Here is a 20778-nt window from a genome sequence, read left to right on the forward strand (position 1 = left end):
GTATGAGAATGAGAAAGCAAGTATGAAAACAAGCTTGGTGTTGCAAGATGGCAAGGTTACTGCTTCCTTTGAGATAATTGTTGGAATGGCAGAGTTGAATTGGCAAATGAAAAATTTGCCGTGTTATTAAATAGTATAATTTATCCAGTTTCGGGGATAGGCTTGTATCTAAAAGTTAAGACTGCTGTAATGAAATTCTCCTAATGGAAATGATATGATAAGGGTGCCTTGTGCTTGCTAAAAATGCCAGCAGTCTTTCCAGACACCTGACCATCTGGGATTCCGGAAAAAGAAGATAACAGCATTATACTCAGGCTCTTCCCTAAGTGTTCTAGCTATTTGGATCTCAAGATGGTCTCCTTCTAGAAGAATACTTTATATGTAGCTTTTCAACTCCTCAAACATTTGCTCTGTGAGCTACTTTTTGACAGACCAGATCTGCTGCAGGCCATCTGTGCTCTTCCAGAAAGGGGTTTTGGCTGCTTGAAAGCAGATGGGAGAAGACAATCTCACCCCCATCCTCCCCCAACCCTTTCCTTCCTTTAGGTTGCTGGGTACAGATACGTTTTGCTGTATGGGTGGTGAGGACGTGACAGTAAGGAAGTTATATATTTTTTCTGGATGAGGGAGTCTCCCTATGTTGTAAAAATTAGTAAGTCAAGGCATATTACTGCTTTCAGATAGTGTATAGGAAAATGAAAGCTGTAGGCTCTAGATTTTTTTGTTTCTTTGTTCTTTTATGTGTGAGTGTTTTTCAGAGGTGATGACTTGGACTTTTTGTGGATTTCAATCATAGAATTATTCTATAAAGCTCTACCCTTTTTTTTTTTTTGGTCTAGACATTTATGTCCCACTACTTCCTGTTTGCTATCCTCAATTGCTCGCCTTCTTTTAGAAAAACTGGTGCTAGAGCATTTACTTAGAAGTTAAGCTGGAAAATCAACAAATTCTGCATAACGCTTATGTATCTAAATATTCATGCCCTTTGCCTTTTACTTTCTAGTAGCCTTTCAATCTCTTAATTTTGATTTTTGTATATAATATGTTGTGTAATGTGAATTCTACTTCTAGATTTCCAAAGGAAAATGACAGAGGGATATTTACCAGAAATGCAAAGCACACTGGAGTCAGTCAATGTGTTGGACGACGTCTCTTCCAGGTCCCCAGATAATGCGAATTCTGATAAAACGTCTGGAATGAAGGACTGTTCAAGCATCAGTTATGCTGGAGATGATGCTTGTGTCTTGGAAAGAGAATCAAGGTGGTTGCCCTCAGACCAGGATTCAACAGTTACTGGCGTAAGCAGCAATGGGGCCCTGGCAGAAAGCCAGGAGCAGCAGTGTGGAGAGTCAGACTGCTGTGCGTCTACCTGCTCTGAAAGAAAGGTAGAAGGCTCCACAAAACCAGAACATGCATGTAGTGAAGAATTTGAACAACAAGATCCAAAAACTAATCAGACAGAACAATCATTAATGGAAATATTACAGGAGCTAAAGGAGGAGTCTGACTTTGTGAAAAAATCTAGCGATAAAATCTATTCAGAAAGCCCTTACGACACAGATTGCACAAAGAAGCTTATTTCCACAATACATCAGACTTCCTCACAGGAGGATTTGCTAAAAGAAATAGAGTCTGAACTCTTATCTACGGATTTTTCAAAGGAACAGAAATTCCCAAATGGTGTGCAGAAGGGTGAACATGCCCTGGCCATGTTTGAAAAATGTGTGCAAGATAAGTACCTGGAGCAAGAACAAACGATAAAAAAGTGAGTATTTGAGTACGCTCATCACAAATGGAGGTGTGTACTGAACAGTTTTGCTCGTGTGTTGTGTGCAACTGCATACAACATTTTGGTTTGAAAGAAGCAGTCTCTTGTGAGTTGGTGTAAGGACAGTTAATGAGCTTTTTAATTAGGTTCTTTAAGTGAGGAATTATTTTCACTTGTACTTAGAAATAAAAATGTGTGCTTAAATCTCTGAATTCTTGTAGAATTTGGCAGGAGCTGAATAGCCAGCTGTTCAGTTGCATAGCCTGCCAATGTCTAGAGTTGCTTAAAATACTGTAAGAATACGATGATATGAAAATAGTCCAGGATTCATTCAGTCTCATATATATTTGGAGAAATGAACCTTTGTAAATACTAACTCTCACTATGTCCCTTTCACTTACGGGTTTGAGGTTGCTTATTTCCTTTTCAGATAGTAGTCAGTCTCCTGTCGTAATCCAGCAAAGTTGCTGATCAGTCTTTGATTTGGGAATGTCATACATAGATACACTACTGTTTTACCACATTATAGGAGTGCTTTTGGAATGCATGGCTTATAAACTTTGCTGTGATAAACTGGGATTAATAGTGCTACCAGGCACTTTATGTAAGGCACTCCAATGCTGTGGTATGGGAGGGCATCAAAGGGAGGGAAAGCCAGGCAGAGGGAGAAGAGATGCCCAAAAAGCACAGCGGGGGAGATATTGTCTTGCACTTCACCAGTTAACCTCTGGCAGAAATCATAAACATGAGGAAAGGCAGCTGGTGACAGGAAAGCTTGGGAACACATAGCTAGACATGAGTTAGAGGAGGAGTGGTTATCTGAAGTGGTGGGTGTGTAGATGGTTTTCATTCCAGGAGATTGTAAGTGAACAAGTTACTTGGGTTTTACTTGTTTACAGTTAACTCAAAGGCAGGTCAGTGTTTTCAGCCATGGACCAATTACTTTTTAAAGACAAATGTTTTATGTAAATATATGTATATATTATGTGTACACGCAGAAAGTGTTTTCTATAAATGTCTTTTTAGTTTTTTTTTTTTTTTGCCAGCTGCACCCCTTTGATTCCTGGGGACTCTTCTCAAGAGTGTAAAAGTGCTGTGAAACATTCTAAGCTTGGTCCAAAGGGCATTCTGGGTTGGGTTAATTTTGTCCCTTACTTTATGATCAGCAGAATTTATTGTAACTTAGCTCTGGAAATAGCCCAGTTTTCTCCTGTGATCAGATCTGAGACACATTGGTGAGCAGCAGTTGGGTGAATTAATAATGTGTAATCCTAGAATATTCATTAATAGATTATAAAAAACAGTTCAGAGGTGTTAAACTCTTTCAAAACTGATGGTTTTGAATCCCTTGTAATTTAGAAGCCTGGTTTGTTTAAAGATTTCTTTTTCCCCATTCAAAAGAGGGAAGCTGAAGATGAAAGTATACATGTAAAGGGTTATTTAAATATCTTGTTCAGGTAAGCACATGCCTCACACAAGTTCATCCAATTAGTGGCCTAAAATATCCACCATCTAACTGTATCTTTAAATACATTTCAAACTCTTGTTTATTCACCAGTTCTAACAATACAACACCTGAGTTTTATGTGTAACTATGTTCTATTGCAGTGCTAGAAGGTCAAACTAAATATGTGTCGGCTTCAAACAGCTAAGCTGCAAAGTAACAAACTATTGCTAAAAAACTGAACTTTGTAAGAAGGATGAGCATGGATGCTGTTGTGGTTACATACCTACTGAGGACTTAGAAAATCAGGGCTCCATTTCTTACCAGGTTGTGAACTTCAAGGGCTACTCGGGGCAATCCATGAAAGGTGCACAGTACCTGTTTTCAGATGTTAGACTGGTGGAGCTATCTGACTGAAGTTACTTGTCTAACAAGTACTGTAGATTTGTTAATATTTACAGTTCTGTAGTTGCATAGAGGTACCAAATGTCTCACTTCATCTTGGATGATGATAACCCCAGAAAGCTGGAAGCAAGCAATTTGCTCACATGATAGCTGCTGCTTGCTAGTTTGGAGTTGTTACACATGCACAGCGTATTTCTGGGTTTTTGGTGTGGTTTTTGTGGTGTTTTTGTTTTGTTTTTGTGGTGTTTTTTTTGTTGTGGTCTTGGTTTTTTTTTTTTAACCAAGGCTTTAGTGGATTTTACAGTGTTTCTGTCTGGAACTCCAATAAAATTTGTGGATCAAAGAGGAAAAAACATATATCTCAAAATTGAACAATAACAAACAAATGGTGTTGCAGTATCTTGCACTGAATTTATTTTCTTTTTCTTTTCAGATTGTTAAAAGAAAATAAAAAACATCAGGAACTGATTTTGGATATTTGCTCAGAAAAGGACAACTTAAAAGATGAATTGAAAAAGCGAACAGAAACAGAAAAGCAGCACCTCAACATTATTAAGCAGGTACAGATAACAAAACAGAAGTGCTGGTTAGTGTCTCATGTGGACATGATGTCACTATTGCCACTGTTCAACGAGATGATAAAAGAGAGAGAATTTAAATTACTAATTTCTTTTTGTCAAAGTGCTGGTGATACTACCCTAGTTGCCAGGTTTCTCTGTTCATGTCTGTATCTCACAAATCTGTTCTCAAAGCAGTGTGTCAGGCTCGTGCTGTTCCAGAAGAGTGTATTGATGTAGGTAGAAACTTTCTTTGGTTAATTTCAAAAGATCTTTGAAAATCCGTTATGTGAATGAAAATAGGATTTTAAAGTCTCATTTTTCTTAGCTACAAATTGGAATTGCATATGCCTGAATGAATCAGTATGAGCAGCTTGCTTGTTTTCTTGTCTCTATTTCCACGATGGCACTGTATGATTTCATGACGCTTATTATGCAGCAATATGCCTTATCCCATTCTGAAAAAAAAAACCCAATTGTAAGGGAATTTCTGTTTTCTGTTCAGATGAGAAGCATCTGTGATATCGCATTCTGGCAGATTATTTCAGATAATACTAGTTTGGAGTGTAATTCTTTCATATTGTAGCTGGATAGCACCTGGAGTTGTACGAAAGATATGTTGCAGTGAAACACCTGGGTTTTTTCATTTGTGATTCAAGTGTGTCAGTGTTACAATTTCTAAAGAGTGAAAAAAAAACCCCAGTTGTAAGGGAATTTCTGTTGTTTTCTGTTCAGATGAGAAGCATCTGTGATATCGCATTCTGGCAGATTATTTCAGATAATACTAGTTTGGAGTGTAATTCTTTCATATTGTAGCTGGATAGCACCTGGAGTTGTACGAAAGATATGTTGCAGTGAAACACCTGGGTTTTTTCATTTGTGATTCAAGTGTGTCAGTGTTACAATTTCTAAAGAGTGCTTCCTGGTAGCTTTCAAGGCAGTGAAAGCTTGGCTGCACTCAACTGCATGTCAGCTGTACGGGCATGCTTGTATGTGTAAAACTTCAGTTTTGTATGGGCAGTGATTTCTTTGCAAAGCTGAAGAGGGTGTGATAATTCATGTGTGGCAACGGTAGCGTTTTAGGTTGTTCTTGTCTTTTATGTAGCAGTTTGGAATTGCACAAAAATGCAAGATACTAAACCTGAGATCTTGTACGTTTTTATACCCCACCCATCCTTGAAAACCAAACCAACCAAAGCTTGGTGAATTGGCTTTCCCTGAACAAGAGGATAGTCATTAAGGCACAGTTTGAACAGCCTTTGGGCAGTGTTACAGCTTCTGTAGCCACTGCTTGCTCTTCCACTAGTGCTGCTGCTTCTTCCACTGAACTTGCGTGACTGCAGTGAACACGCTCTGGGAAGGGTTCCAGTTGAACGTTGGAGTCTTCAGCTGGATCACGTCTCTGACTTGGTTTGCTAGGCAGTTAAAAAAGGTGCCAGCACAATGACTAAGTGCCTCTTTATTTGCGGAGTTATTTTTCAATGAATTAATTCCCAGTCCAGTTCAGTGTAGATGCATGACTGCTTCGCTGGCACGGTGGAGCATATGGCACAGGAATAGTAACAAAAGGGTGTAAGGTGCTACAGCTTCAGAGAGCTGCCAGCTCTGCTCTGGCATTTGCTGTCAATCTAAATTTTCATGTAGTAAATTACTGTGCCTTGTGCTTTACTTGATTTGATGCATCTTCAGTCTCGCTGAAGATGACAACTGGCATCTTTCATGCTTGTACTATAATGCAAAGCTGGATGTTGATATAAATACTTGCAGCTTGACAAGTGTGAAATACAGATAAATATCTGTTGAAGCGCCTAATTTTGTGTGAAATGTTCCTGCTTGTACAAAACATGATCAAAGTCTTATTTTCCCTATAATTATATCATAATGTTGTCTTTTAGCTGGAAGCAAGAATGGAAGAGCTTAATAAAGAAGTGAAAGCGAGTAAAGACAAACTTTTAACTCAAGATGCAGCAGCCAAAAATGCTATTCAGCAGTTGCATAAAGAGATGGCCTTTCGAATGGAACAGGTAATCTGGAAAACCTTTAATTATTGAATATATTATGAACAAACTTGGTTTCTCTTAGGAAACATGTAGCCTAGGTTGTTAGATCGCTAGGTAAGTCAAGATTTTCCAAAATTGCAACTACCAGTATGCTTTTGATATATGCATTTTTGATGTATCAGTGAATTTCTAAACAGCTGTTAACATTCTAGAGTCCCTGATCACTTTTTAATGTGTATGTAATTCAGCCCTCAAGGAAATCTCATTTTCCTTGCCTGTAAGTTGCTCTTGGTTCAAAAGGAGGTAAAAGCTGGCAGTGGCTTTTTCAGACAGGCTATCATAAAAATAATTTTCTCAACTCCAGCACAAAGCTCTTATTTTGTCTCATGTATTGCTGAAAGCTGATTTTTTTTTTTCCTTCTTACTATCATATTTTGCCAAGTATTTTCTCTATCGTGTGAATTCCAAAGCTCAGTGTGTAATTTTTTTTTTTGAAACAGAATTTATAATGCTGCGGTGGGTGTCTGTAAAAATTGCCCACTGAGAATAAGCTATCTGAAAAATAAGCAACTGGATAACGATTGTGCAGTTGATGTGTGGATGAGGGAAGACAGAGGACTGGATACAGGGTGTTTGCAAAATTATTTTGTTACTAAAACTTGACAAATACATTTCTTTCCTTCTGAAGCAACAGATTGTATTCCAAATTACTTATGTATTGATAACTCATTTGACATGTTTAGCTGTGAAGCTGCAGCTGCTTAGATGTATGTTTACTGTCAGAAGTATAATTCATTCCAGTACTAAGTGGGATCTAATGTTAGTCTTTGCAAAACTGGAGCTTTTGTGTCCTACTTTTGTTATGTTGCTGTACTGCGGTACTGAAAACTTCCAGTAATGTATCATAAAAACTAGTTATGAAATAGGAGGTTGATCATTCTATTCTAATATTTTTCAAGGCAAACAAGAAATGTGAAGAAGCACGCCATGAGAAGGAAACAATGGTAATGAAATACGTCCGAGGGGAGAAGGAGTCACTGGACCTCCGAAAGGAAAAGGAGATACTTGAGAGAAGAGTGAGAGATGCAAACAAAGAAATTGAAAAGCATACTAATAAAATCAAACAACTTTCTCAGGAAAAAGGAAGATTGCACCAGCTCTATGAAACAAAGGTGCTTTAAGTATTGCTGTATGACTTGAGTGAATGATTAGAAGTGCTATCGGAACAACCTTATCACTTGTTTGCTATTCTGCTCAGTGAAAGAAGCCTGTTTTCATTTGGGTTTACTCTGTAGCTGTGAAAACCCCTTTCCTTCAACGGATGGGGAAGCAATTACTGAATTCTCGTTGCCATCTATTTGAAGTTCATTTTAATATTTCCCATAATATTAGTTTGTGAAACATTAAGGTGGGTTTTTTTGACAAAACTGAAAAGGCTGCTTTTTGCAGAGGCCTGGATTTTGAGAGAATTTCTAGCTTGTTTTGATTCTTTTTAAAAGGCTGTAATGGCATTAAATTACTGCAGTCTTTTTTCCTGTTTTTCTGTGTTGTCACTGTGTATTTTCTCTTTTGTACTACTAGAAATCGGTAATAAAGCAATAGGATTTTGCAGACCCAGTTCCAAGAAATTGCCAATTTTTAGAAACCAGTAAAAGAGATTCTCACCAGCCTCTAAAAATTATCCAGTTTTATGTATTGTGCTTCACAGCTGTGCTTCATAATTCTATGTCATATGAAAGATCCCCAAATTGATAAATTAATGGAGTTCCAACTTTGATTTGTGTCCCTTCTGAGCAATTGTACTATGTAGAAAATGATCTGGAAAGTACATTTTAATAGAAGTCCTTAAAATTATGCTTCTGAAACAAAAAAAAAATCACGTTAGTGTCCTTGTTCATATGAACAGGAAGTGGGAGCATGACTTTAGGTTTCCTAAACAAAGATTAATATACCATCTATCCTCATAACTCCTGAGGATTACAGTAGAGCCTTACAGGAATTGTACTGCCCTCGTATGGTGCTGCTTTAAACTTCTTGGGGAAGATGAACCTATCGGTTCAGAAACACAGTCTGGAAATTTGTCTTAATGCAGTGGTTTGTGGTAGTGGTACGGAAGGTTACGCCAGCAGTGTTGTTCTGTTAATAGCCTGACTTGGCACTGACCTACGGGTTGGTGATTTGACTTGCATGCATTTTGCTGTCAGTGCACTACTGCCCTGTCTGCACCAGTATAGCTGGTAACACCATTCCATTGGTGTCACAATTATTGTCTGTAGCCTTGTATAATATACTGCCTTAGCACTTTGAACCTGTGTTTCCTCAACCTTTTGCCAAAAAAAGAAGAAAGAGGACGTGCAGCTTACCCAGGAGATAGTTATTTTGGATCAGAACTCTAGACTGTGCTTTGCCTTTTATCAGACGTGTAACCTTAATGTATATTAGCATTAATGCAGCCTTACCTTCCTGTTCAAACCAGAATACTGATGCATTTTTGCTGGATATGGGCTAAAGTGTTACTGAGCACTCTCAGGTCTGTGCATGCTTTTGCACAATCCACACACTAAGGAAAAAAAACAACTGCATTTGGCACTTGAGCAGGAGTCTTGTAGAAGCACTGGATGAGTTAAATTTATAAAGTAAAATCCATGAAATCTTCTTAGGATGGTGAAGCCACTCGACTCAACAGAGAAATAGAAAAATTGAAAGAAGAAATCAATTCTCAAGTTATCAAAGTAAAATGGGCTCAGAACAAATTGAAAACAGAACTGGATTCACACAAGGTTAGTGAAGTGGTACTGGTACCATGATATGAAAATACAGTCAGAGGAATGTAGTTACTATACCGTTTACTTTTTATATAGTTGTAAAGTCTGTTTCTAAAGTGTTTTTTGTTTAATTTGAATACCTGCAGCAAAAGTCAGGATAGTCTTATTAAAGATTTTGATACAGAAATGGAAATGGTGAAGGGATGTGAAGGGAAGATGTATTGAGGGTGGCAATTCTGTTTTTATCTGATGATCAAATTTTAATTTTTTTTTGTATTAATTAACTGCCATCTCAATTTATATTTTTTATGTCAGAGTTAAATCTATCTTCTGAAAGTGTGCACAGCACATAAGACTTCCTTTTGCTTTGCTTTTGGTGTTGAAACAAATAAAATTGCATAAAATAATAGTTGAATGAAGCAAGAGAAAAAAAATCATACTGGAGTTTTTGTTTGTTAATTCTTTCCAGACTGAAACAGGAAACTTTTATTATGAGAAATGCTTTTCCCAGATTAAGTTAGATAAATAGGTTTAACCTGTTGTTTATTACTGCTTTTTGTAGGAAACCAAAGAACGCCTCAAAGATGCAATGACAAAATTAACCGAAGCAAAAGAAGAAGCAGACCAGATAAGGAAAAACTGTCAAGAAATGATAAAAACCTATCAAGTAGGCAAATTTTCTCACAGGGTGAAATCAGTGTTTAGCATCCAAGTCTTCTTTTCTTCCTTTTTTATCTTAAGCTGTGGCAGGAAAGAATTATCCTGTGTGGGCTGCAAAGCTGAGATGAGTGGTTACGGATTCCTTTACTTGGGAAGCTGTTAACTAAAGGGGAAACTGTCTTGATTGTCATGCGATCTGGGGGTCTGTCTTGGCATGCTCAGAATTATTAGATATGTACTTGCAGAAAGCAGACTCAGTGATGTGAAAAGCTGTCTGTATGCTCATAAAACCAGAAAGGGGAACATAAAACCCCAGAACTGTACTTACATATCTTCAATCCTTTTAGGAGTCAGAAGAAATTAAATCGAATGAATTGGATGCAAAACTCCGAGTAACTAAAGGAGAACTAGAGAGACAAATTCAGGAGAAGTCTGATCACCTGGAGGTAAATATGTAGTGTGGGGAAAATACCATGACTTTTTAATTTTGAGAACTGTATTTTAAGCTGTTTACAGTTTTTGCCAAACGTTTTTCTTTTTGGCTTAATACTACAGCCCAGATGCCTGCATCCAGCCCTGCTTTTTGGAGGATATTTTTAGCTATTACCTCGCATGCACTTTTTATCATCTTTTCCTATAACTTTGGTTATAATGAGTATGAAGTAACTGCTCTTTCATTTATAAACATGAATGCTACTGTAATTTACAGCACGATTTCAGATGATAGGCAGGCCTTTGACGAATAGCTTGCCAAGATGTATGGCAGGGACAGGGAACAGCCTCTGTTCTGTGTAGAGATTTGCTAGCCTGAGAGCTAAATTCCCTAACGATTTAGTACCTGCTCACTGTTCATATATGCATATTCCATCTACAGTTTGCCTAGAATTTTCCTCAGGAGCTGTTGTGGTTTAGATCTGCACATCTAAAACCAGAGTGTGTAATCTCACTTTTGTTCTCAGTTCTTTTGAGAATAAAGAAGCTTTTAGGCTTTGCTTTTTGAATAAGTAAAACAAACATTTAGGCGTACCTGTTCTGTATTAAGCCCTCTCAGCTGTTGTGGTGGCCTGCATTGGCCTAGATTTTTTTTTTTTTGACATCCCAGGAGATACCACTGTCCTTTTAGATTTATCAAGGAACTTCTTACTCTTTAAAAAGGTGCATCATGCAAAAATAAAAGAACTGGAAGACTTGAAGAGAACATTTAAAGAAGGCATGGATGAGCTTCGAACACTCAGAACAAAGGTAATGTGTGCTGTGTTGGATTGCGCTGGGGTTTAAAGGCTTAGTGTTGTGTTTTGGACAAGACTGTATTCAACCTGTTTATTGTATTTTTAAATTCTTTTGGAATAAAGAATGTGGTTAGAGACTGGCTGGCATGAGACTAGAAGGGATATGTAACTGTGACTCTAGGTAGCTTGTCTTGGGGAGTATCAGTTGATCCATAATACAACAATGTTTTGTTTCAGGTTATGGACCTCATTTAACTGAAAAATTGAGAAACATTTTAGTAAAGATCTTGTAAATTTAGTAACTTTGGAAAACAAAAAATAGTTGTAAACTTTTCCTACCTGTGAGGGTAGTTTTGTAGGGGTCATACATGTGACCTCTGGTGAGGAGTATATGGTATCCATAACTTCCATAGATTAGTCTGCCAGTCCCTCTGTCCAGAACAGGGGTTTACCTCAGTAGGGTCTTAGAAAACGGGAGGAAGATATAATAAGGGGTCGGCTTGATAACTGGGGAGAGATGATGGCTTTGGATCCTGGTCCATTAGACTGATAAGTTTGAGTCTTTAGGACAAAATTTATGTTAATCACACTTGTTTAGTTTGATTTTTTTTTTGTCTGTTTGTTTTTCTGATTGTATTTGATCAGAAATGTTTGGACTATTGTTCTAACATACTTGGAATTACCAAAAAATATCACAGGAGCTTTATACAGCTATCTAGCCATTTGATCAGAATAATTCAGCTCTGAAGTTTAGAAGAATAAATAGTTTCTGATTGTTATCTTTTTAGGTAAAGTGTCTAGAGGATGAGCGTTTAAGAACAGAAGATGAGTTATCCAAGTATAAAGAAATCATTAATAGACAGAAAACTGAAATTCAGAATTTGCTGGACAGAGTCAAAACTGTAGATCGTCTGCAGGATCAACATCAGAGGTACAGCTTTGCTCTTTGAGGAATGGTTTGAAAGTTTTTTTTAAATTATTATTATTTATTTAAAATATTGGTGCTTTAAAATGTATTGTAATTTGAAGAATCCTTCTTCTAATTTAAATGTTTCTCTAATGTGCATCAGTATTTCTAGTACTGGAGGCAACTTTGGCCTCCTACAAGACGAGGGGGTTGAGACTGAAAAGTCTAATACTTACATCTTTCATTATTAGGAAAAGTGCCTCCTTTCTGGCATACTCTGCAGGAAGTTCTGTCTTCTGGGTGTCTGCCCAGTGCTTTTTTTTTTTTTTTTTAATTGAAAGATTAGGGAAAAGCGACTGAACTGGAAAGGTAGATTGCTTCAAAATGATGGTGGATGGATGAAAGCATTTAACAAAATTCTATGTATTTGACAGATTATATATTGACATAGTTTAGAACACTTGTATTTCTGATGGTCTGGAATTCATTCTGCTGTGTCAAAGTTTTTGCTCATTTTAAGAATGTGAGGGAAATAATCTCAGAAGAATTTGGTTTGTGAACACTTAGGGAGTGTCTGAGTGTAGTCATGTTTCTGGATGATAGTAGATATGGAGTAGACTCTACAAATGCTGTTCACTTCACTGACTGTAACGGTTGTGTAAATGGAGATAAGCAGAAGCACCCATGTGTCCCTCCTGTGCTTTTGAACAGTTCTTATTTATAACTGAAAAATATTTCAGTAATCATATGCCTTCCTCAGGGTTTAGAGAATGAAACATTATCTGTTTGCTGGACAGCTGTATTGGCACCGTGTCATCAGCCTTTCTAAGGAAACTACACTCTGTGAGAGACAACCGAAGTTTACACTTCGATCAAGAATATTTTTCACTTGGAATCTAGCCAAATTAATTAAAATGACTGTGATCACAGTGTGAAACTACCAGTGTGTTTTTTCCATTTATCTTTTCCTCTCAGTAACTGAGACATTCTTAAATATCTGTCTCATTCCTATTCAGTTTGGATCATTTTTTTTAACTATCCTACCCATACAGCACTTACTATCCCTGCATCAAGTTTCATATTGTCTTTTACTTTTGACTTTAACATGTTTCCAATACTCCTTAGAGTGTTTGATAAGGTTGTAGAATCTCAACTAGCGATTTAAAACTGGGACCAGTAAATTTCTGTTATCGTCTGTGAAAGAGGTTAAGATTCCAGGCTTGCTCTGTTTTTCCTATTGTGTAGAATAAATAAACTTACTGCCTTTCATTTTATGGAAGCAAATGGAAGGAATTTCATTTTAATTCACACAAAATCTTACCTGTTTTCTTGATGAGAATAGAGGAGGCAGGTTTCTCTAGCCTAGGGAAGAGAAGACTAAAGGGAGGCAGCCTTAAATGTATAAAAGGCCATTATAAAGGTAATGTTCAGCTATCCTTGTTACTGGAGGAAGGGTAAAAATTGAGTTTTGCAGGAAAGATGGGTTTTGGGTTGAATGTTGGGAAGAACTTTGATTGAGCTGGGTAATGATTCCCTCCCGTCTTGTCTGGTCTCCTTTATCGGAGAACTTTAAGGATAAGCTGAAGGTCTTTTTTAGGATGGTCTAAACTTTTAATTTTGGCTGGTTCAAGCCTGACTGTTAGATTTCTGTCATAATGAAGAATTAACATATTTGGAAATGTAAAATATAAGCATGGCCCTCTGGCGTAGGTTTTTAAATGGGAGTTGTAAGTGAGATATTTTGCAGCATAAATGGCTGGGAAAAAAAAAAATCAGTGCTCTAGTTGTTCCGTCTTCTGAAAGGTGGTATTAGCCTAAACAGACCACAAAGGCCAGGGTGCAATACACTTGATGTAATCCTTTGGTGCAATGCTAACTAACTTCTGTTGTCATTAACCACATGAACTCCTCGTTTCGGTAGCTGGAGGCATGTTATTTGTAATAATGGAGCTCTAGCAGAAGTCAGTTACTTAGTTTTACAAAAATATAATTCATTTTCAGACTGATCAGTGATTTGAATTGCCTGAGCCTCACCTCTGCTTGAAGAAACATGTTGATATGGGCTTGTTGGTTTAAAGTGAATTGAGCCTTCTGGTAATTACACTGTCTGACAGGCAGTTAAATGAGATGTGTGCCTTTGTTTTGTGTAACGCTAATTGTATTTTTAAATTTGAACATAAACTACTTCCTGTGAGAAAGGAGGTGAGGGTTTTTCTGCTGATGTTGGAAGGTAGGGTTTTAGAAAGGTGTAGAAAATCCTCTGATTGAAGAACTAATGAAATAATTATTGCAAGCACAAATGAGAGGAGACCCTTTTAGTCTGTGACTTTAATTCTGGAATTGATTTCAATTGCATTCTCTAGAATGTTGATCATAAACGAAGTTACTGTCACTCAAAACTCTCCTAATGGGAGTGCTTCAGTAGAAACAAGAACTTGTTTTGTGGAGACTGGGGAAGGGATAGTGGAGTAAGACAGGCCCTTTGAATGGGACCTGCACCGCTTGGATAAGGATGTTCTGGAAGTCACGGTACTGCTGTCCTGGAGAAGCTCAAAACTGGAGTATTTCCCCATCTCTTAAAGACAAGCCCTCTTACAGAATGACCATTTTTGTTGGATTTGCAGAACTTCCTCTTATCTACAGCGCCTGTTTGAGAATTTTGTGTATACCCTATACTGAAGTTTATGAAGCTGAATACAGAGAGATGGTCTTCCTTGAGGAAGCTAATAACTGCATATCCATTTGCAGGATACAGATACCTGTCACTTCGGCACTGTAAGATGTCATGAAGTGGAATCTGCAAACTCCCTGGGCATTTAAAAACCATCCAGTGACTAACATGCCTCGGGCTCATTAATTTGTTCCTTTGCCTTATTTGGTCTTCATCTGAATGCTTTTATTTCAGTAAGGTTTCTTATCTTTAAGCTCAGCTTATCCCTAACAAGATACAATTGTTTTGACAGAGATGAACAAGAAATTAGTGCTTTAAAGGAAGAAGTAGATGGCTTCAATTCTCTGATTACTGATCTCCAGAAGGACATTGAAGGTAGTCGGAAAAGAGAATCTGAACTATTGATATTCACTGAAAAATTAACCAGTAAGAATGCACAGCTTCAGTCTGAAAACAATTCCTTACAGAGCCAGCTGGATAAGCTTTCTTACAGCGAAAGAGAGCTGCAGAATCAGCTGGAATGTGTTCAGCACGCTAAAGATGATCTGGTGAGTACAGTGTGCAGCTTCATTTTTGCACTAGTAAGATGCCCAATACTGGTGAAGATGTGGCACGTGAATTCCACCTTGTGTCTTTACTTACCTGACTGGAATTTCTCGCTGAGTTTGCCAGTTTGATAGAGTAATAGCAGCAGGATATGAACACCTCATGGTTTCCAAGGGGAAGGGAATCCTGAGGCACAGTGCACTGGAATGAGTGTGTGTTCTGACTTTTGGAAGCACAGAGCTGTTCTCTATGCATCTGTCATTGAAACAATCAAAAGACTGTAAAATTGTCTGTGAAATTTATCACTGTAAACTGTTTCTTAAGTCCTGTTTATACTAGGAGATATATACTAGGAGATAAGTAGAACTTTTAATAAGCTTAATGTGTCACGGAAAGTGATGTCACTGCACAGTACAGCTCTGCATGGCTCTGTCATGGAGATGTTTTGGAGATAGCTCAGGAGTCTTACTGCAGCGTTGCGCTGTGCTGCATAGTCATTTGCAGTGGTAGTCTTTAGCCTAAACAATAAACGTAAAATGTTGAATGATTCACAGGTGAAAAGTGCAACGTTAGGGCTGTGGAAGTGTATAGTATGGTTAGGCTAGATTTTTTTGGTATATGACTGAAAATAAAACTACACTTACAGGCCACCAAGTTGCAGAAAGAGGAGGACCAGCGAAAGCTAGAGGTTGAGACACTACAGGCTCAGCTGGCTTCAGAGCAGAAAGAACTAACAGCACTGAAGACCCACGTGGATGAACTGAAAGATGAACTGGCTACCCAGAAGCGCAAGCATGCAGCAAACCTGAAAGATCTCACGAAACAACTTCAGCTAGGTTGAAATTATTTTCAGATATAATGAATCAGCCTGTCTGTAAGCTCCTTCATTGTCTGGTAGAGACTAGGGTCCTGACTGCGTATTTGCACCCTGAGTGCAGCCCTTCAAGCTCTCCCTGTCGCTGAAGACAGTGAGAGCGAATTAGATCTTGGGGAAACTGCGTTTACAGGAAACAGGCCTCGCTGTTGATTTTCAGTCTTAACTATAACTTTTGAAATAGGCTTGGATATAAAATGAAAGATATATTTCAAAAGAGCTTGGTCTTTGTTATCATGTGTGTGACTACTGAAATGTCACCGTGGGTATATATGGATCCTGCTCTGTGGGTATATATGGATCCTGCTCTGTGTAGGAGTATTTTCAAAAGTTGCTAGAAGTTTCCCAGTTGCTGACTGTATCAGGAATTGCTGGTGACAGTTACTGTTTAATATATTAAATATAGCGCTTCAGTTTTTTAAGATGCATGTAGAGAGACTGATGACTAATTTTGTCAACAAATCATGTAATACCCAACATTGCCTATGCTCCGAATGCAAATAGATTTGAATTTAATCAATTGTTTGAAATGTATTTGAAAGAAGAGATCCTGTTGGCATTGTGCAAGACAAATTCCATGTCTCTCATTGTATGTATGTGGACAGCTGTGTACTTTCCCTCTTGATCCCTACGGAATTAGTGGTGCTCCTGGCACAGGTACTATACTCAGCTCAGAGTAGTGATACAGTTATGAGATCCTGGAACACAGTTGCCATTCTGTCAGTCAGTGGTTATTTACATGGCAGCCCTAATCAAAAGTAAAATCAAATTCAGGTCTTATTATTCCTAGTTAATCCTATGTATGACATTACACCCTGCAGCAGTTTCCATTTGAAGGGGGTAGGGATCTTGGGTGATGCTGGAGAAGAGAGGTAGTGTTTGGTTTTGGGGTGTGTTTTCCCCTAAGATTTGTAGTTGCTACCATCATCTTTCCTTTGTCAAGCCATGTTAAATTAGAGAGATTAGAGTTCTTGTATGTTGTGATGTTCTGTAACACTGTGATTTTGGGGTTTTAATCTCCCGTTGGTAACCATAATTTTATTATACTTTTAGCACGGAGGAAATTGGATCAGATGGAAAATGGTAATTATGACAAAGAAGTCAGCAGCATGGGGAGCCGTTCCAGTTCATCAGGTAATACAGCACATAGCAGGGCTGCCAAAACAACCCTTCGATCTTAATGAGGTTGCCATGATGTGCTGCCGTGAGCCTTGCTCTTTCTGTGGCTTGTGCATATGCAGTGTGTGGGCAGCCTCCCATTAAAGCTGACAAAATAGCCTTTAAGCACCAAAAATGCACTAGGCTGAATGCAGTTGTAAGTGCTTATTATGAAATTAAAGTTTAATGTTCATAATGTCAATAAGTTTTTTGCTTCTTTAAATATCTACCTTTTTTATTTTGTTGCTTTTATGTTTTGAGGAAGCTTGGAGGATTCCAGTTTATAGAGAACCTTCTTAAATGCTGCCAGAGGCAAAACAAAAAATGAGCAGTGGCTTCCAACATTGTTTAATTGCACTATTGACAGTTGCAACTGTTTCAGTGATAAGTCAATTAGCACGTTTAGAGGCATCAGTTTATTTGTGTAAAATTCATTATTCTCTGCTTGGTTAGAAGTGATTATCTTTAGCACTGAAACCAACAACTGTTTTCTTCCATAATATCTTTGGGTTTTAAGTTTGGGTAGTACTGTCAGCATCCCATAATCTCGCCGTATAAGAGGGATAAATACTTAGAAGAACAAAAAGAAAAGAAAGTATTTTAAGGTCTAAGTGATCAGTGCTGCAGAGTGTTTATACGCAGGGCTTTTGTCAGTCTGTAGACAGTTTTCATAGCCGTGTAATTTTAGTGGACTCCAAAACAGGTGTGTTTAAGATCACCTCAGTCTTGTACAAGGTGACATTAGTGACTGTGAAGGTAGTTATGCAGGAATAAGTGTTACTGAAGCAGGCACGCTTATGCCAGAGGAACTATGCCCCTGCTAGGGGACTACACTGCTGTTGCAGCATGTATCATTTAAATGGTATAAGGATTGTTTATATGTAAAAAACATTAACTTCTAAGGGAAACTGACATTCTAAAGAAAACATCCTGAGCTACTGAAATGTAATGAATACATACGCTGCACTAGTGGAGATGTTTTTCCTGGTATAAAAGCAGAACGATCTTTTACAAACACAGATGTATTGGCAGGGTCCCTTAACGCGCGCAGCAGCAACGAGGATCGGTCACCTGAGAATACTGGATCTTCGGTAGCTGTGGATAGCTTCCCAGAGGTGGACAAGTCTGTCTTGGTTGAAAGAATACTAAGGCTGCAGAAGGCACATGCTCGAAAAAACGAAAAGATGGAGTTCATGGAGGATCACATTAAACAGCTGGTGGAGGAAATCAGGAAGAAAACCAAGTATGTTCTGAGTTGTGTTCATACAGTTTTTCAGTGTTGAGCTGGTGCACGAGACAAGTATTCTGGATTTTATGTAAGACAAGTAATTTTCTAAATGAAAATATTTAAAATGACGTTAATTCTGCAGTGATGGTAGATCTCAAAGGTAGGATTAGTCTTGTGTGTTTTTTCCTCATCTTTATCCAGCAGTTACAGTAATTGCTGAGTTGTTTACTGCTAAAATTTTTCAGGAGGAATAGAATGCTGCAAGTGTGTTTTGGTAGCAAAATGGTCACCAGGTGGCTGATTTGAGGTGGACTGCTGCCACTGACTAACAGAAGAGTCCATTCTCTTCACGTGCTTAAAAGAGTGCTGATTATAAGTGTTTGTTTTGGAAGGAGAAGCTGCACAATTCCAGATGGTAGTCTGGCATGCATGTCAAATGACGTATCTGAGCCAAAGGTGGTCAGTATTTGTGGGAGACAAGATTCCACTTACATAGAAATCTCATCTGGCAGGGTGTTGTCCGGGAGAAATTGTCATATACCTCCCCCTGAACAGTGCAGTTGTCTGTTTGACTATAGCCCTTGCTTAACGACCCTATACACTTACTGGTACCATTTCACAGAACATGCTCACAGTTTGTGAAGACTCTTGAGCAGAGACTTTATAATTTTTGTCTCATCTGTAGAAAGCTTAAGATTCCCTGTCTGGAGTCTTTCAGCAAAGAAGGTTAAAGACAGGCATTTTTTAAGTACTCTTTTTTTTCTCCAGCAGCAATATTACTTTTTCAAAGCACTTCTAAATATGTAAACCTTGTGCATTGTAGTGACTCAGCTTACTAGCATCTCCTGTAGCACTTGTGGTATCCCAGGTTTCCCTCTGACCTCGAAATTGCAGGAGTTGACTTTTTCCCCTGCCTTTTCAGTAATTCAGTACTGCTTGAAAATAAAACTACTCTTATGTCAGGAACCTGAAGTTACTTCAATGTGTGACTTCTCACTGCCTTGTAATGCTATAATGTGTTTTAAATTTTTTCTCCCCCAGAATTATTCAGAGTTATATTTTGCGGGAAGAAGCAGGAACGCTATCATCTGAGGCCTCAGACTTCAACAAAGTACACTTGAGTAGACGGGGCGGGATTATGGCATCTCTGTATACCTCTCATCCTGCAGATAGTGGGCTCACGTTGGAACTCTCCTTAGAGATAAACAGGAAACTGCAGGCTGTGTTGGAAGATACATTACTGAAAAACATTACATTGAAAGTGAGTAGCTGTGGCACTTCTTCGTGTTCTGGTAGTTCTGCGTACTGCCTTCAGAGAGGCCTGCTGTTAAACGGAGGAGGCTTTTCAGAGTCAGCTCACTGTGAATTGGTGATGCTGATAGTATTGGGTCAGTCAGAGTTCTGTAACGTGATCCATGCTGAACCTCTGTTCTGGAACCCTCATTGTATGCTGCACTAATGGGCTGTTTCTTGACATAAACTCTGGGCTCTGTGTGCCTTCAGTGGGGAGGGGCCTTGCTATGCTCTCCCCATGACATGGAGACAGGAGCATGGGCTCTTCTTGCCCGGCCCTGTGCCGGTAGCTGGGTAACCTGCTGAGCTGTTGGGGCAGCATGCCTGCTGCCAGGGAAAGATGGCAGGCTGGAAAATGTGCTTCAGGCTGCCAAGTGGACTGCAAGTGTTCTGCAGAAGTTGGAGATCTCTTCCTGTAATTATCCTTCTCCTTAAATGCCGTACTTTGTAGAATATTAGTAACTGCAAAAAAAAAAAAAAAGACTTGCTGAGAGCTTTGCATCCTTTATTGAAATGAGCTTGGTTTCTCCAACTCTGTCTAATCATTTGCACTTGTTCTGGATGCTTGAAAGTATCAACCTGCTGACACAAACAGTAATTTGAACTTATTAGTGCATTTTTATACTGATTGACTCATTTTCCCTGTATAACTTACCCTATCCATTTTTTTCCCCCCGCCCAAAGGAAAACCTTCAGACTCTAGGAACAGAAATAGAACGGCTTATTAAACACAAGCATGAACTGGAACAGAGGATAAAGCAAACGTAACTAAAACTCCTATGGAATAACCGACATGAAGATGCAAAAAGGCAGGTGCTACAGACCACTGGGGTTTTTTTACATTTGTCCTGAAATCTAATTGCCTGCCAGCTGAAGCATCTGGTATTTTGCATATGCAGCCTTTAACCATAAAGGTTTACTCATGTGAGAGGTCTACAGGGTTTGACATCAACGTGCTTCTGTCTGCCCGACACCAGCCTGAGGTGTTGCTGAATTTTACTGCACACTACGTTTATCTAAAACTTTTATTTGAAATGACATACAGACGCTTTGCAGTGCATACTATGTTTTGAGCGAGTTGCAATGAGATTTTAATTTCTGCAGTGTAGAATTAATCACTCTTAATGATGGAGCTTGAAAAAAATGAAACCAGTTATGTCTTAGTTGCTGTTGAACATATCCAGTCTTACTGAGCTTTAAGGGCTTTCAGACATTTCCTTTCTTGCGTATTATTTCTGATACTTGGGTTGATTAAGCATTTTTGACACACGCA

The 20778-nt window shown here is 38.4% G+C and overlaps 1 protein-coding gene across 1 annotated transcript; it reads left to right on the top strand.

The window, feature by feature from the left end:
• The first annotated feature begins 1085 nt into the window (after positions 1–1085).
• Positions 1086–20371, top strand: CCDC186 (coiled-coil domain containing 186). The gene is made up of 15 exons (XM_010146802.1): positions 1086–1765; positions 4051–4177; positions 6070–6198; positions 7134–7346; positions 8835–8954; positions 9502–9606; positions 9947–10045; positions 10755–10841; positions 11617–11759; positions 14699–14954; positions 15599–15788; positions 16880–16960; positions 18017–18227; positions 19254–19473; positions 20190–20371. The coding sequence occupies exons 1-15, from the start codon at positions 1086–1088 to the stop codon at positions 20271–20273; spliced, it is 2745 nt and encodes a 914-aa protein (XP_010145104.1). The 3' UTR covers positions 20274–20371.
• Positions 20372–20778: the final 407 nt, after the last annotated feature.

Source organism: Eurypyga helias, unplaced genomic scaffold, assembly GCF_000690775.1.
Source record: "Eurypyga helias isolate BGI_N326 unplaced genomic scaffold, ASM69077v1 scaffold20432, whole genome shotgun sequence".
Taxonomy (NCBI): Eukaryota; Metazoa; Chordata; class Aves; order Eurypygiformes; family Eurypygidae; genus Eurypyga; species Eurypyga helias.

Bases quoted from the DNA above. Each gene is read 5' to 3' on its own strand.
- CCDC186 (XM_010146802.1), top strand. From the start codon at position 1,086: ATGACAGAGGGATATTTACCAGAAATGCAAAGCACACTGGAGTCAGTC. The intron at 1,766-4,050 runs GTGAGTATTTGA...TTTTCTTTTCAG, and splicing joins CAAGAACAAACGATAAAAAA to ATTGTTAAAAGAAAATAAAA. The intron at 9,607-9,946 runs GTAGGCAAATTT...CAATCCTTTTAG, and splicing joins AAATGATAAAAACCTATCAA to GAGTCAGAAGAAATTAAATC.